At 40.5% G+C, this 13837-nt stretch overlaps 1 protein-coding gene across 1 annotated transcript in view; it reads left to right on the plus strand.

The window, feature by feature from the left end:
* The window catches only part of PCSK1 (proprotein convertase subtilisin/kexin type 1), a 31639-nt gene extending 18027 nt beyond the window's left edge, over nucleotides 1–13612 (plus strand). Inside the window, exons 9-14 of the mRNA XM_075078911.1 lie at nucleotides 649–749; nucleotides 2643–2876; nucleotides 4597–4754; nucleotides 6810–6943; nucleotides 8777–8938; nucleotides 10417–13612. Coding sequence (XP_074935012.1) covers nucleotides 649–749; nucleotides 2643–2876; nucleotides 4597–4754; nucleotides 6810–6943; nucleotides 8777–8938; nucleotides 10417–10779 — 1152 coding nt within the window. The 3' untranslated portion in view covers nucleotides 10780–13612. The remainder of the gene's footprint in view (nucleotides 1–648; nucleotides 750–2642; nucleotides 2877–4596; nucleotides 4755–6809; nucleotides 6944–8776; nucleotides 8939–10416) is intronic.
* The last annotated feature ends 225 nt before the right edge of the window (nucleotides 13613–13837 follow it).

Raw genomic sequence — 13837 nt, forward strand, 5'->3', positions numbered from 1 at the left:
GAAATAACTTGTACTGAAGAAAATTGCTGTGATAAAATAATGTTGAAGTACCTATAATTTCTGTTCAGCCCTGGTGGATGCTAATTTTATGATAAACTACATGGATGTGGATTAAAGCAATGTCATTCCAAGATAGCCAGGAGATAGTCTTTCCTAAGTGGCTTCTCTTCATAGCCGAGATGTAGATACATGGGCAGATGAGTTTGGTATTTAATTTCCAAATAAAGCACGTGTTTCATTGCAAATTATAGTTCTTCTGTTGAAGTGGGAGCAGAACACCAATACTAATCCTATGAGTAATTTTCTAGCAAGCAGTAATTTTAAATGTTCTAGGCCCAACACAATGATCTGTTTTTATGATTCACCAGTAAGCCTAAAACACTTATTGTGAAACCTTAGAATAAAATAAGATATTCAGTGTGGGAGTATTTTGTTCCAACACAAAGTGTTTTGATACAAAAATTATAGTTGAAGTAAAAAGAGTGGATTGAAATACGAACGGATTTAAACATCCATCACTTTTTCTGCTGGTGAGGAATGTGTAATATGCACCAAGTAAAGGATACATGGTTATGTTTGTGAGTGTGGGCATGACTGTATTTACAACTGTTTATTCATGCAATCTGTTTTTTTTGTCTTTTCTGTCAGACAAGTGCTGATCTTCACAATGAATGTACAGAGACTCACACTGGGACCTCTGCATCCGCACCACTGGCAGCGGGAATTTTTGCTCTAGCGCTGGAAGCAAAGTAAGATGTCACACAATTAGCTTTGAAATGCCTCTCTGTCAGCCACCCTGCCATCTTCCCCCAAATGTTGTCTATCTGAAAGTGGCACCATCTCATGCTGCTGCAGCACTGCTGCTTGTCAGTCAGACTTGCTCAGCCTGATGACAAAAATAAGCAGCTACTGGCCCCAACACCTTCTTAGTAAAGCAGAACCAATGTAAGTAAAATTGACGACTGAGGAATTTTAGTCCATTTTGTGCATTGGCAGCAATTGTTTACTGAGTTCTGGTCAACTGCACTTCAAAGCAGTGAGGCTGCATGTGTATCAGCAGAACATGGTTTGAAGACAATAGGTTGCAGGAGTTTAAGTTAAGTCTTTAGTCAATTTACAGAACCTTTTCTGCCAAGATGAGACATAAAATGGAAGGTACCCAAGCTTGAGTGTTGGAGCAGGCAGGTTCCAATCCTGTAGAGCTGATAGTCAGAATGTATGACTTAGAGAGGGTAAAAAGAACAGGACAGGACAGGAAAATGGCTTTTTCATGGAAGACACTTCAGGCATGCATTAGGGCGTAGGCTTAGTATTTGGTGTAGGTTCAGCTCCATGTTCTATTGCGCCCTCAGTCAGTTTGCAGACGACACCAAGTTGTGCAGGAGTGTTGATGTGCTCGAGGGTAGGAAGGCTCTGCAGAGGGACCTGGACAGGCTGGGTCGATGGGCCGAGGCCAAGTGTGTGAGGTTTAACAAGGCCCAGTGCCGGGTCCTGCCCTTGGGTCACACCAACCCCAGGCAACGCCCCAGCCCCGGGGCAGAGGGGCTGGGAAGTGCCCGGCGGAGAAGGCCCTGGGGGTGCTGGCTGACAGCCGGCTGGGCATGAGCCAGCAGTGCCCAGGTGGCCAAGGAGGCCACCAGCCCCCGGGCTTGTGTCAGCACTGGTGTGGCCAGCAGGAGCCGGGCAGGGATGGGGCCCCTGTGCTCGGCCCTGGTGAGGCCCCACCTCGAATGCTGGGCTCAGGTTTGGGCCCCTCGGGACAAGCAGGGCCTTGAGGGGCTGGAGCGTGTCCAGAGAAGGGCAGCGGGGCTGGGGCAGGGTCTGGAGCACAAGTGTGCTGGGGGGCGGCTGAGGGGGCTGGGGGGGTTTAGCCTGGAGAAGAGGGGGCTGAGGGGAGCCCTTCTCGCTCTCTGCAGCTGCCTGAGAGGGGCTGGAGTGAGGGGGGGGTCTGTCTCTGCTCCCAAGTCACCAGTGACAGGACGAGAGGAACCGGCCTCAAGCTGCGTCAGGGGAGGTTTAGGCTGGGTGTGAGGGAAAATGTCTATTCTGAAAGCATGGTCAGGCACTGGCACAGGCTGCCCAGAGAGGTGGGGGAGTCACCGTCCCTGGAGGGGTTTGAAAAACATGTAGACATGGCACTTGGGGACGTGGTTTAGGAGGCCTGGGGGTGTTGGGTTGGCAGTTGGACTTGATCTTAGAGACCTTTTCCAACCTTAATGATTCTATGATTCTGTAATTCTGTACTCTGTTGGTGACATAAGCCAAGATACTTAGGGGCATATTTTAAATACTTAGGGGCATATTTTACTACTCTTAATCATGGATAGCATCAAATACCCAGTGAATTTTCAAAGTCCAGGTCCCATAAAGGCTGATGGGAAATACTAGTTTTGCTAGTTAACCTTAAATGCCTGAATAATTTTGAGGAATTGGACTCTCATCTTGCTAGATACCCATCCTTCATTTACACAGAAATCTTGTCTACCTGGAGAAGTATTGTGAGGATAAGCATGCAACATGCTTTATATTTTAAAATAATAGGATGCCATATACATTCAAAGCATGTTCTGTTGCAGACTAATAATTGAGAAAAAAATGATAGATAGCCCTGAAAAAATTAACCAGAAACATTTTCTCCACAGCCCAAATCTAACATGGAGGGATATGCAGCACTTGGTAGTGTGGACCTCAGAATATGATCCGCTGGCTGGAAATCCAGGATGGAAAAAGAATGGAGCAGGACTGATGGTCAACAGCCGATTTGGTTTTGGACTACTCAATGCCAATGCATTGGTAGATTTAGCTGATCCCAAAAGATGGAAAGGTGTACCAGAAAAGAGAGAGTGTATTGTCAAAGACAAAAGCTTTGAACCAAGGTAAGAATTTGCATCAGGAGTAACTAAGTTTAAGTCTATTTTAGTAAAGCCTGAAGGACAGTATTCTGCACAGATTGCTCTCAGCCAGGTTCCATGATTTCTTCTGATTCATTTGGTTTTGCCTTACTGTATTCCTCAGGGGCAGGCAAGCAGTGTTGGTTTGCTTGCTTTTTTTAGTGTAAGACTGATGGAAATTACTAGCATGAAGCCTTAACAAAGAGTAAGATTATTATGTCTGCTCGTGCAGGCAGCGTATGGATGGATGGTGCTGTGATACTGAACCCGATCAGACAATTATGAATGTTTAGACTGCTATCAGAAGATGAATAAAAAGATACCAGAGTCTCCTGGTGATTTTTTTTTTTAAAAAAATCAGTAATTAGTCTTAATGTTTCTTTTCCTGTGACAGGCATAGTGTATTTGAAATCAGGGTGATATATTGAGCTTTACTCACATCCATAGCATGTCTCTTATGAGACACAAGTGTCTCAAAGGCTCACTGATAAGGCTTAGGAGCCACATTCACAAGTGCTCCCAGTGTAGTGTGAGCCTAAACTAAGCTTAGAACAGTCAACCCTTGGAATAATGTCCCCAGGGAAGGGGTTGACTCGGCCACGTTGGGCACCTTAAGGAGTCGGCTGGACAGGGTGCTGGGCCGTCTTGTCTAGGCTGTGCTCTTCCTAGAAAGGTTGGACGAGATGATCCCTGAGGTCCCTCCAACCTGATTGAAGGGATTGAAGGGAATGAGTGATTCTGTGGGTAACATACGGGTAGGTTATAGTTAGTCATTAAGCTGGTTAATCAATAAGGATATCTAGACTGTTTTTGTCTCCACTTTTTCACTTATGGATTTGTTGTCTAGGAGAAATACAGCTGTTTAAAGATCGAAATGATACTGTATAAGGGCACCAAATATCTGCCTGTAGAAACATATTACAGTCTTTTGGAGTGTCACTGCTTGGTAACATTATTATTTATGCTATTTTACTGTCAATTTGCTTTTACGAGCTCTTTCCTTTCCACAGAGTGCTGATCCAGTACTGATGTATGTAATACTTGCTGTTTATGTATTTTTATTGCAGTTCTTTATGTTACGTTATAAAAACAAAGATCCCATTATTCTGAGTTTAGAGTTATTTATGTGGAGATTTAGATACCCCTTTCTCAATAGAATTAATGAAAATTGTGCAGAGAAAGCTATGCATAGTAGCGGTACAGAGAATGTACAGAAGATACAGCTTATTTTTTCTTGAGATGGCATTGACTACAAAGGGTTGAAATGGCTGTGCCTGTTGCAGTATTTTAACTCCATGATAACAGCTCTTCTGGAATTCTGAATGAGGGAAAAAGGTATACCTTCTGATACAGTCCTGTGATGTAGCTGACAGCAAAGACTGGTTTTTTGTAACCTCTCTGGGACAATGAAGTATTGACAGAAACCCTTGATTATCAAACTTGCTTTCTTGCTTCCAGGGTGTGTTGCACAAGTCTGTCTTATGCAGCGTGTATCACTTAGTCCACTTCGGTATTATCTGTGCTTCCAAAACTTCCCATGTTTTTTACTGGAGCATTAAAAAAAAATAACAAATGTAGAATTGGTCTTTACTTCTTCTTTTCTCATCATTCTGAAATGGGTGTAAAAGTGTCATTTGCACTTAACATAATGATCCAGAATCAAAAGTGTCTGTGAGTAGTCAAAGAGCTCCTATAATTTTGCCAGATTATTAAGAGCAAATGAAGAAGTCATGATTGAAATTCCCACAAAAGCCTGTGAGGGTCAAGAAAACGCCATTGCATCTCTGGAGCATGTGCAGCTTGAGGCAACGATTGAGTATTCCCGCAGAGGGGATCTTCATGTCACTCTGGTATCTCCATCAGGTAGGTACAGGAGACAAAGACATGCTTTGTTTGTGTTGCTGTAGTGTGTAATTTTTATTTAATTAAAAACCACCTCTGTGTTCTTCAGTAGTTTAAAAAGAGCTAAATATATCATTGGACAAATCTAGTCACCTCCAACAGGTGAGTGTGAGGACAAAGCATCCTGGGGACTAGAGAACTGGTTCTCTGAAACCCTTTTCCAGCCTCCATGTGTTCTGGGTTATTCTTGTGAGAAGAGGTTTGAAGATCATACTTCAGAAAATGAAGGCACTGTTTTTCCTATGTTTCTGTTCTGGCAACAGGACCTATGAAAATGGAGTTCTGGGCGGACAAAAAATTACAGTCCAATAGTGCTTATCAGCCTTACTGTGAGTTAAGAAACTGATGGAAGACAGGGTATCCGACTCCCTAGATTTCATGTGACTGTGTCTCCCCATTGGTGTATTTAAAGACACAGTGTCTCTTAGGCACTTAGTACAACTACAGTAAACATGCTAGGATATGGCAGGCTATCTTGGCAATGCCCTGAAATAACACCATAAGGAGTAAAAAAAAGAAAAAGAAAAAAAAAGCAGAAAGGAGAATGAATATAAAGAACTTTGTAGAGAGTGAGATCTGTTAGACCAACTGATATCATTAGAAAAAACAGACAAGCTTTCAGGTATGAATTTAAACATCAGGCTAATCTAATTTACAGAAATTAAAGGCTGATCTAGCAATTTACAGATAATAAACCAGTAGAGCCTTGTTCATATCATTATTGCAGGACCTCACTAGAGAGCAGGGTTAAGATACTGTACATACAGTATATTTCCAAACCCTACCTTGCCTGGGACTCCTTTTAAGCCTAACCTTAATTTTTAATTTTCTGAGTTTGCCTTTTGTCTTATGGGAGCAATGTTGCTGTGAGGTGTTTTACCCTTGACTCTTGGTGGTATTTTCAAATTTAATTCTGTCTTAGGTCAGTTTTAGTTTGGGAGTAAATACACGGACTGTCTCTAGGTACATCAAAGAGATGACAGCAACAGTAGCTTTCGTTCTACTTTTATATTGGTATTCCCCTCCCAAGACACTGTTCTACTGCTAACATGTAGGAAGCATGGTTTCATCTTAGAAAAACTCCTCTTTTTGAAAGACTGACGACAGTAATATGTTCTTCATCTTTGTATGTATTTTTGTGGGTTTAGCTGAGGTAGCAACAGTCAAATGCTGCTGCCTGGGCTATTGTATCATGTTATCATGGTTAAGCTGTTCTTCCCTTTAGTTCTTACTGTTTTCCACTTTTCTGCAAAACAGTACTACCAAATGTATGTCATTCTTATTCTATATTTTTGGTGTTACTTTTAAATATATTTATAGCTTGTGATCAGGCTCCCTGGGCCTTCTCTGCTCCTTATTATGTAAATATAGCTCACTTGCTCTCTCCTTATAAGCAAACAAGCACAACAAATTTCCTACTGTGCAGTAGGATCTCTTCTGCTGCAGAAATACTTTGTGAACTGCAGCTTTTTTGTAATAATAACAACAATGCTTTTCACCCTGTTGGAGTTCCAGGCTGTAACAATTTACATCCACTCACCAAAAAAAAAAAAAAAAAGAATACAGTCATGAAGCCCTTCCAACCTGTGATTCTGTATGATTCTGTGAATTCAGGATAAGGCTTTGGTTTCACAGTACTGCGTGAACTGGTTTGCCTTCAAAATGTCCATCTCAGAAGGTTCCTGAATTGTTCAGTGGAAAATACTGTTTGTGTGTGACCTGTTTCTTGTGCTTCTTTATGTGCATCTCTACTTTTAGTGTTAGAGATCGAACACTAAGCAAGATGTTCCTTTTTAGTGGGCCTAAGGTGTTAGCTTTTATGCTCTTAAATAGAGCTGTGGAAATAATTAAAGGAACCGCTGCTCAGAAATAGCATGTTTCCTGTTCCACAAGCGACGATCAAATAGTGTGTTTTCCAGGTTACCTATGCACTAGATGGTGTGCAAGCTGAGCAATATGAAAAGTAGAAGTGGGCATGTATGAACAGTCACTACTGTTGCTCTTGCACTAACACAGGGACCAGCACTGTCTTACTGGCTGAGAGAGAGAGAGATAAATCTCCCAATGGCTTTAAGAACTGGGATTTCATGTCTGTTCACACATGGGGAGAGAATCCAACAGGCACCTGGGTTTTAAGAATTACTGATGTGGTAAGTATGTCTGTATGCTAACTGGCTATGTTTGGAAGCTAACTCAAAAAATTATGTCTAACCACTGCAAGGCATGTTGAATAGTGAGTCTTCTCATTAAGCAAGGTACAACAAGAGTTTGGTTACACAAATATCTTTCTGGATTAAAGATGAAAGAAAAAAGATAGGGTCAGATTATCTTGCTCTTTTCATAAATGCAAAGGACTATCCTCATTTCACTGACATGTAACTGTCAAAAAAATATCATGCCTCTGTTTTTCACACATTATATGTCACCAATAGAAATCACTTAATATAATTTTCTGTGATTCATGGAGTGAAATATGTAATTGAATTAACATACAATTAACTGCAGATTAGGATTTTCTGCAGAAAAGAACACAGGGTAGATCTAGCCTTCTCTTAGTGCATGTGCATAATTTTCAATAACACAAAACCTTTTGAATTAATGAATTTCTGGTGACCTCAGAGAACTGTTAGATGTATACTTTTTTCCCTATCTTCTTTCTTAGAGTAATTACTGTTGAGCAACATTTAAAGATTAAAGCCAAAAAATCTATAGATATGAAATAGGTAAGTTTACTAGAACCACCTGAGGATATGGATTACAACAGTGAGACACCAGAATAAAGCTGCTTTATAGGCAACTGAAAAATAATTTTCTTCAGAGAAAGAGTAATCAAGCACACTGACCTCTGGAGAATTTCATTGAAGTTGTCTGTTAATAAGCTTGCATTAGGGGTCAGATCCTGCCAGAAACTTAATGCTTCCTATCGGATATGGAGCTTCTAACCCCTATTGGCCTCAAACTGTAAACAGGAGGATAATGCCAAGTGCTAAGCAGATGGACAAGGCAGTAGAAGTAAATATTATTATCAGGAGTGTAGTGTTAATACTGCAGGCTTACAGATAACCCCATGGTAACAGATACCCTACTCTTTGTAATTAATATATTGCATTTTTTGGAACTAAGTTAAGAAGGACATGTTGTTTGTAATTATCTCTCCTTTTCCATTTTCAAGTGAGAGATTCCTGAAACTTACAATAAACCAAGGTTTTTGTCCTCAAGATGTAACGCATTCCTTCCTGAGCTTGCAGGGTTTGTGATTCCTGAAATAAGTTTTCACATTAATGACACTGACTGAAATCACAGACTCACATGCAGAGTTACTTATAATTTAGTTGCCGTGTAACCTGTGTGTGTAAACTTTGGTGTAGTCTTCTGTTAGAAAAGGAGAGCTTCAGCAACTCTTTTCAGTCACTAAATGACTAAGCAAAAATTCTGAAAGAAGCTTTGGTAAAATAAGGTTTCGGTGTTCTCTGTACTTGTGTCTTCCTCTTTACTATTTAAATACTGCTGCCAAACCTAATGGGCAAAACATTTGTTCCTCGCTTCCACAAGCTGTGTTTCACATTGCTATTTTACACCACTACATAACATTATTCGTAATTACTTTTCCAGTGGTAACTTTTGTGAGGAAATTGCTGTGGAATGGCTTAATGGACAAATACTAACACAAAACACTGTTTTGGTAATTCTTAGCATTCTGTGTTATGACAAAATTCCAATGATGCTTACATGATCAATTAGTAATTGTGTTGCATCAAAACGTGAATATTTGGAGTAGTTAAGCCATTGTATTAAATCCCACATTTCTGATATATCCCGTCTCTAATATATCAGTCTTTTGGTGCTTACAGATCATTGTCTAAATTTAGATATTGAAAGCCTTATAATTTATTTTAGTCACCTTTGTGTACTTTACGATCAAGTGTCCTGTTCCCTCTTCTTATGTCCTGAGAACCTATGCTAATGCCATGCTTGTCCTTTAGTCCAGAAGAATAGAAAATGAAGGAAGGATTGTAAATTGGAAACTGATTTTGCATGGCACTGCTACCCAGCCTGAACACATGAAGCAGCCGCGTGTATACACATCCTACAATGCTGTGCAAAACGACAGAAGAGGAGTGGAGAAGATGACAGACTTTGTAGAGGTAGTGTTACACTATTTTTTTTTCCTTATGTATTTTTCGATTTATAAGAAAATGATATTTTTTCCTAGTAAGAAGATACATACTCATTCTGTATTCCTTTCGTCTAGCCCCCGACCACTTCTGAGTTGTGTATTGCAATTTTGTCCATGCCAATAACTGATAATTTTATTAGTCTCTGTTTTCATACACCAACATCTAAGGGCTTTAGCGTGGAAAGAGGAAATTGCTACTAAAGCAGTGAACTCAGTAGCTAATGCAGTTGAGTGGTACAAGGAGGGAGGAATATACCTCTGACAGACAGAATAAATTGATGTAATTCTAGTGGGAACAAGCCTTGCATCCAAAAGGAGCTTTGCCTGCTGGAGTGCTTCCAGGGAGTTTGGAAGGAAGTTAGTAAGAGAAGACATGAGAGAAGTCAGGGACTCACCAATTCAGAGGGTTTGGTTAAGTGGATCTGTTGCTGCTAGCTCCCTTGTCACCCCTTCTTTACCTTTCAGGTAGAGTGTTCTAAACATGCTCCGGGCTTCTGAGAGTGACCGTGGGTTTCTGGATGCACGGGATGGTTGTATTTTACATTTCCACAATGCTTGGTTATGTCAGCATCTTCAGAATACTTTATGAATCACATCACATAAATTTGGCTCCCTGTTAAGTAATTAGGATGTCTATAAAGTATAGAGAGATTAACCTTCCTCAGCCAGGTTATGAAGGAGAAGATTGAGGGAGACGTGATTACGGTCTTTAAATCCGTTAAATAAGTGTCTGCAGGTGTGGCAGCCACGTGCAAGAAAATAAATTGGAAGAAAGTAAAAGTGGATTCAGGAGGTACTGCAGGACAATATTGGCGGACATAGTAAAAACCAGATGAAGATAAAACGAGTGTTCAGTTAGACAATCCTAGCTATGCAGCACATGCTACTGTGTCAGCAGTGGAGGTGTAATAGACACTGTTGAAACGAGGTCATGCCTCTCACCGACACTCTGTACATCTGTATCTGGCCTTAGTCTTCTAAGGTTTCCAAGATACGTGTCATGGCCACCTGTTAGCTGTAGACGTCACTGTCTTTCTCTGGCTCCCTCCATTTCACAAGGGCATGTGGCACAATCAAAGCTGCTGTCATCACTGCATATACTGCCTTCAGTTAGACTGCTGAGGAGCTGTCTCCCACAGTACAGCCAGAAATACCTCTTAAGACGGGGAAAAATCCTGCTGTAAAATGACAGGTACTATCCTGCCAATTGGAACCTGAATTTATAACTTCCTGTACTGATGGGGGACTGCATATTTTATACAATATGGTCCTTTTGATAGTCTATTTTGGTGTATAATGGTCTAGTTTGTTCTGGATGGTAAGTGCCTTCTGAATGAAAAAATAGCATGTACCCACACATAGATGGAAATCACTAATCAGAGCAAATCTTAACCCAGTCAGTTTCTCATTGACACCTAACCTTTTTTATGCTAATCTGTATTCTAGGACCACACCACACAGAAGAATCTCAGTGAAAAACCCACAGTCACAGAAGATACTAGTAGTAGCAGTGACAAAGCAGAAGATAAAATTCCATCAGAAGCTATGCTACATTTACTGCAAAGTGCTTTTAGCAGACAGATGGCTCAGAAGCGACTGCCAAAGAAGACTGCAAGTGAGAAGTTAAATATTCCATATGAACACTTCTATCAAGCCCTCGAAAAATTAAACAAGCCCTCCCAGTTGAGAGACTCAGAAGAAAGTCTGTACAGTGACTACGTTGATCTTTTTTACAATGCCAAACCATACAAGCATAGAGATGATAGACTGCTGCAAGCCTTGGTTGATATTATAAATGAAGGAAACTAAACTATAGGGTATGACACTGAGTTGGAAATATTCATTCTCCCCACCCCACCTGTAGATTTTTTTCAGAAGTCTGTTGTATGCTCTAGTTGTGTGATTGCTGCTTTGATTGCTTCATATTTAATACCAATATCAAGGAAGGGAAAAAACGGGTGTGGGAGGATAAGGCAGTAAACGGATGCTTTTCAGTAATAGCTTTTTTCATAGCCTTTCTTCATTACCATCAGAGTAGATTTGCCCCCTCAGGCTTGAAATGCAATAGTATTCCCCTGAAAACCCTAATGCTCTATTTTAAACAATTTTCGTGTTACTTATTCTTCCACCCTATTCACTTAGTATGCAGTAGGATTCAAAGCCTGAATTACCACACAGTTTTGAACCGAACTGCCAAAGCTATGGGGAGATAGTCTCATCCCTGGATTTGTAATGAATATTGCAGTCTTTCTTATATTTGACATTTATTCTGATTTAATACTCACAGCCAATACTGCTTCCATCACAGGTTTTTTTGTTCCTTCTCCAAACGGCAATGCTCCCTTACCCTTCTCTTCTCCCGTTAAGGAGCAGCTGGGAGGCTGGAGTTGGATTGGAGCATCAATGAACATTGATGAAGTTATTCACGATCTAGGCTACAGACAGACATACAGTAATGTAAAAAAGCCCCAGATGAGGCATCCCAGACCACGGGATGTCATTCTCACCACCTAACTTTAACTACCCAAGTGAAGTGCCTGAATTACGAGCCTACTCTTGCTAGGCTGTACACAGTTAATGAATAGAGAGGGTCCTATAGACAGCTCTTCAGAGCACTTGGCTGGCCCTTACAATGGTTCTGAGTTACCTGATGGAGTACTGATCAATTTGTATCGACTATGTGAGCTTTGAGGGACCAACCTCCTGTCTGTGGAACCTCAGTTACATTCCTAAAGTTAAATAATATAAATGCCTCCTGAGGTGCCTGTGTCTGCAGTGGTCAGGACAACAAAGCTGAGATCGCTTTGTCTTTTCCTTGAACTGGGACCAAAGTGGAAGAGAAAGGATAACTCTACCAGCAAAGTCCACTGAAAGACTGGATCTTGGAGTGTCTGTGGTAGATTGTAACATTTCCCAAATGCCTAGGAAGTTGAGGCATAATGGGTGGGAAGAGGTGTGAAATAAAAAAAATACCCTGAGAAGGGACTCAGGAATGGAGGGAGAGAGTGCATGGGGTGTGGAGGAGGGAGAGGAACAGAAGGAAGGGGAAGGTGGAAGAGGAGGAAGCAGAGGTGGCTGTCAGAAAGCCCCAGGGGTGGGCAGCTCCCTGGCATTAGCCATATAACAGGCAGTTTTCCACACATACCTCTTTAAAGTCACAGTCAGGAATGACAGGTTATTTTGCTTTTCATAATATATATATAAAAAAAAAGCCAATGCAGTGTTTGATACTCAGAAATTAGAGGGGATCTAGAACAAGGAAATGAAGATTCCCAGGGGATAGTTATCTCACTGCAGATAATCCAAACAAGTGCTGACTTGTTTGTACTTTTCTTTTCCTCTCGTCTGCTATAGAAACGTGTTTTCTAGACATTCTAGAAATATTTGATTCTCCTTCACTGTCTATTCCTTAAAATGATGCAAGTGTCTCTAAGATGGGCATTCAGCATTTCGTTCATAATTCATCACTTCAGAGAGAGATTTTTCAAACTTCACGCTAAATTCTGTAATTTAAAGGTAAATCTATTTGCTGTAACAGTACTTAAGTCTTCTTTGATGGGAAAAGGGACTGCTTAAAGATAGCTTTGGAAATTGTATTACCAGATTTAGGATTTATAATCTCTGCTTATTCATTCTTTTTGATGGGTTTATGCCTATCTTGGGCTTTGTCCACCTTTTTGCCAGCTTCAAATAGATTGAGCTTAGTTGATTTGAAGAATTCTTCCGTATTTCTAGTCCATACTTCAAAGATATCAGCTCCACCATTGAATGTCTCTTTTACTGAATCGCTCCCTCTTTACTAAGAAATTTGCTTAGAATTAGAAGGGATCAAAAAAATCCCTGCAAGTGGTCCGAATCAGAAAGCTTTCTTGTGCTCCCTTCAACACACAAGCTCTGCGGCAATACAGAACTACTGAACAAGCAAAAAGTAAAAATTTCTAATTGCTGCTGTTGCAGAGTGAGAGCACTAACTTGTTTCCACTAATGTTTAATTTTCAGACCCAGGAGTTAATCTCTACGCTAAATATTCCCATCTGGTGAGGCAGGACCAGTTTTAGTCCCGTGCAATGAGGCTCAGAGGCTGGTTCCCCCAGATAACGGCGATTTGAGCCAGTCCTCATTCAGGTATGTTACAGCGGGGAAAGTACTAGGAACACTCAATCAGCCCTTGAAAGAAGTTTTCAGGTTAAACAGGTGGAAAACATAGGACCTTCCTTTGTTTTAAGATCAGTTCCCATGTTTTATCCAAAGTTTCATCAGAAGACAAGTTTAAAATCTCTCTTTTGAATGTTTCCAACCCAGAGTAGATTGTACAGGAGTAAATTATTTTTATTGTTAGTCTTTCCTTGGTGCCTGTGTGGGTTTTGTGAAAAATGTAAAAGGAAAAAATGTTTTCTCTCAGAATTTTAAATTATATTTTCGTTACAGGTATTTATAATATAGCAAAGATTTTATTGAACAGACAGAATTTTAAAAGGCATAATAATAAATTATATTAAAGAACCAGATTTTTCATGGGAAAGAGACAATTTCATCCAATAAAGGTATTTTTTAAAAGGCATGTTCCAACAGCAACCGCAACATGTATGTGATGTGATGTTAAAATTTGTCTACTAGTAGCATAATACAGTGTGTTGGCAGAGCTCAGAGTGTGTGGTCTTGACATTTGTAAAGAAAACAGTAAGATAAAGTCAAGCTGTTGACTTAAAAGGACTGGGAAATATAGTTTAGGATTGAAAATAATGGCTTGAGGAAGTCACGGGGGTTGGGTGCGGAATGTGTGATTTATTGAAAGTGAAGACTTGCAGAGGGTTTCGCCACCAGGAGCGCTTGCTTTTCATGGCCACAGCCGAGTACGATTTGCTGC

This window comes from Phalacrocorax aristotelis, chromosome Z (assembly GCF_949628215.1).
Source record: "Phalacrocorax aristotelis chromosome Z, bGulAri2.1, whole genome shotgun sequence".
Lineage (NCBI taxonomy): Eukaryota > Metazoa > Chordata > Aves > Suliformes > Phalacrocoracidae > Phalacrocorax > Phalacrocorax aristotelis.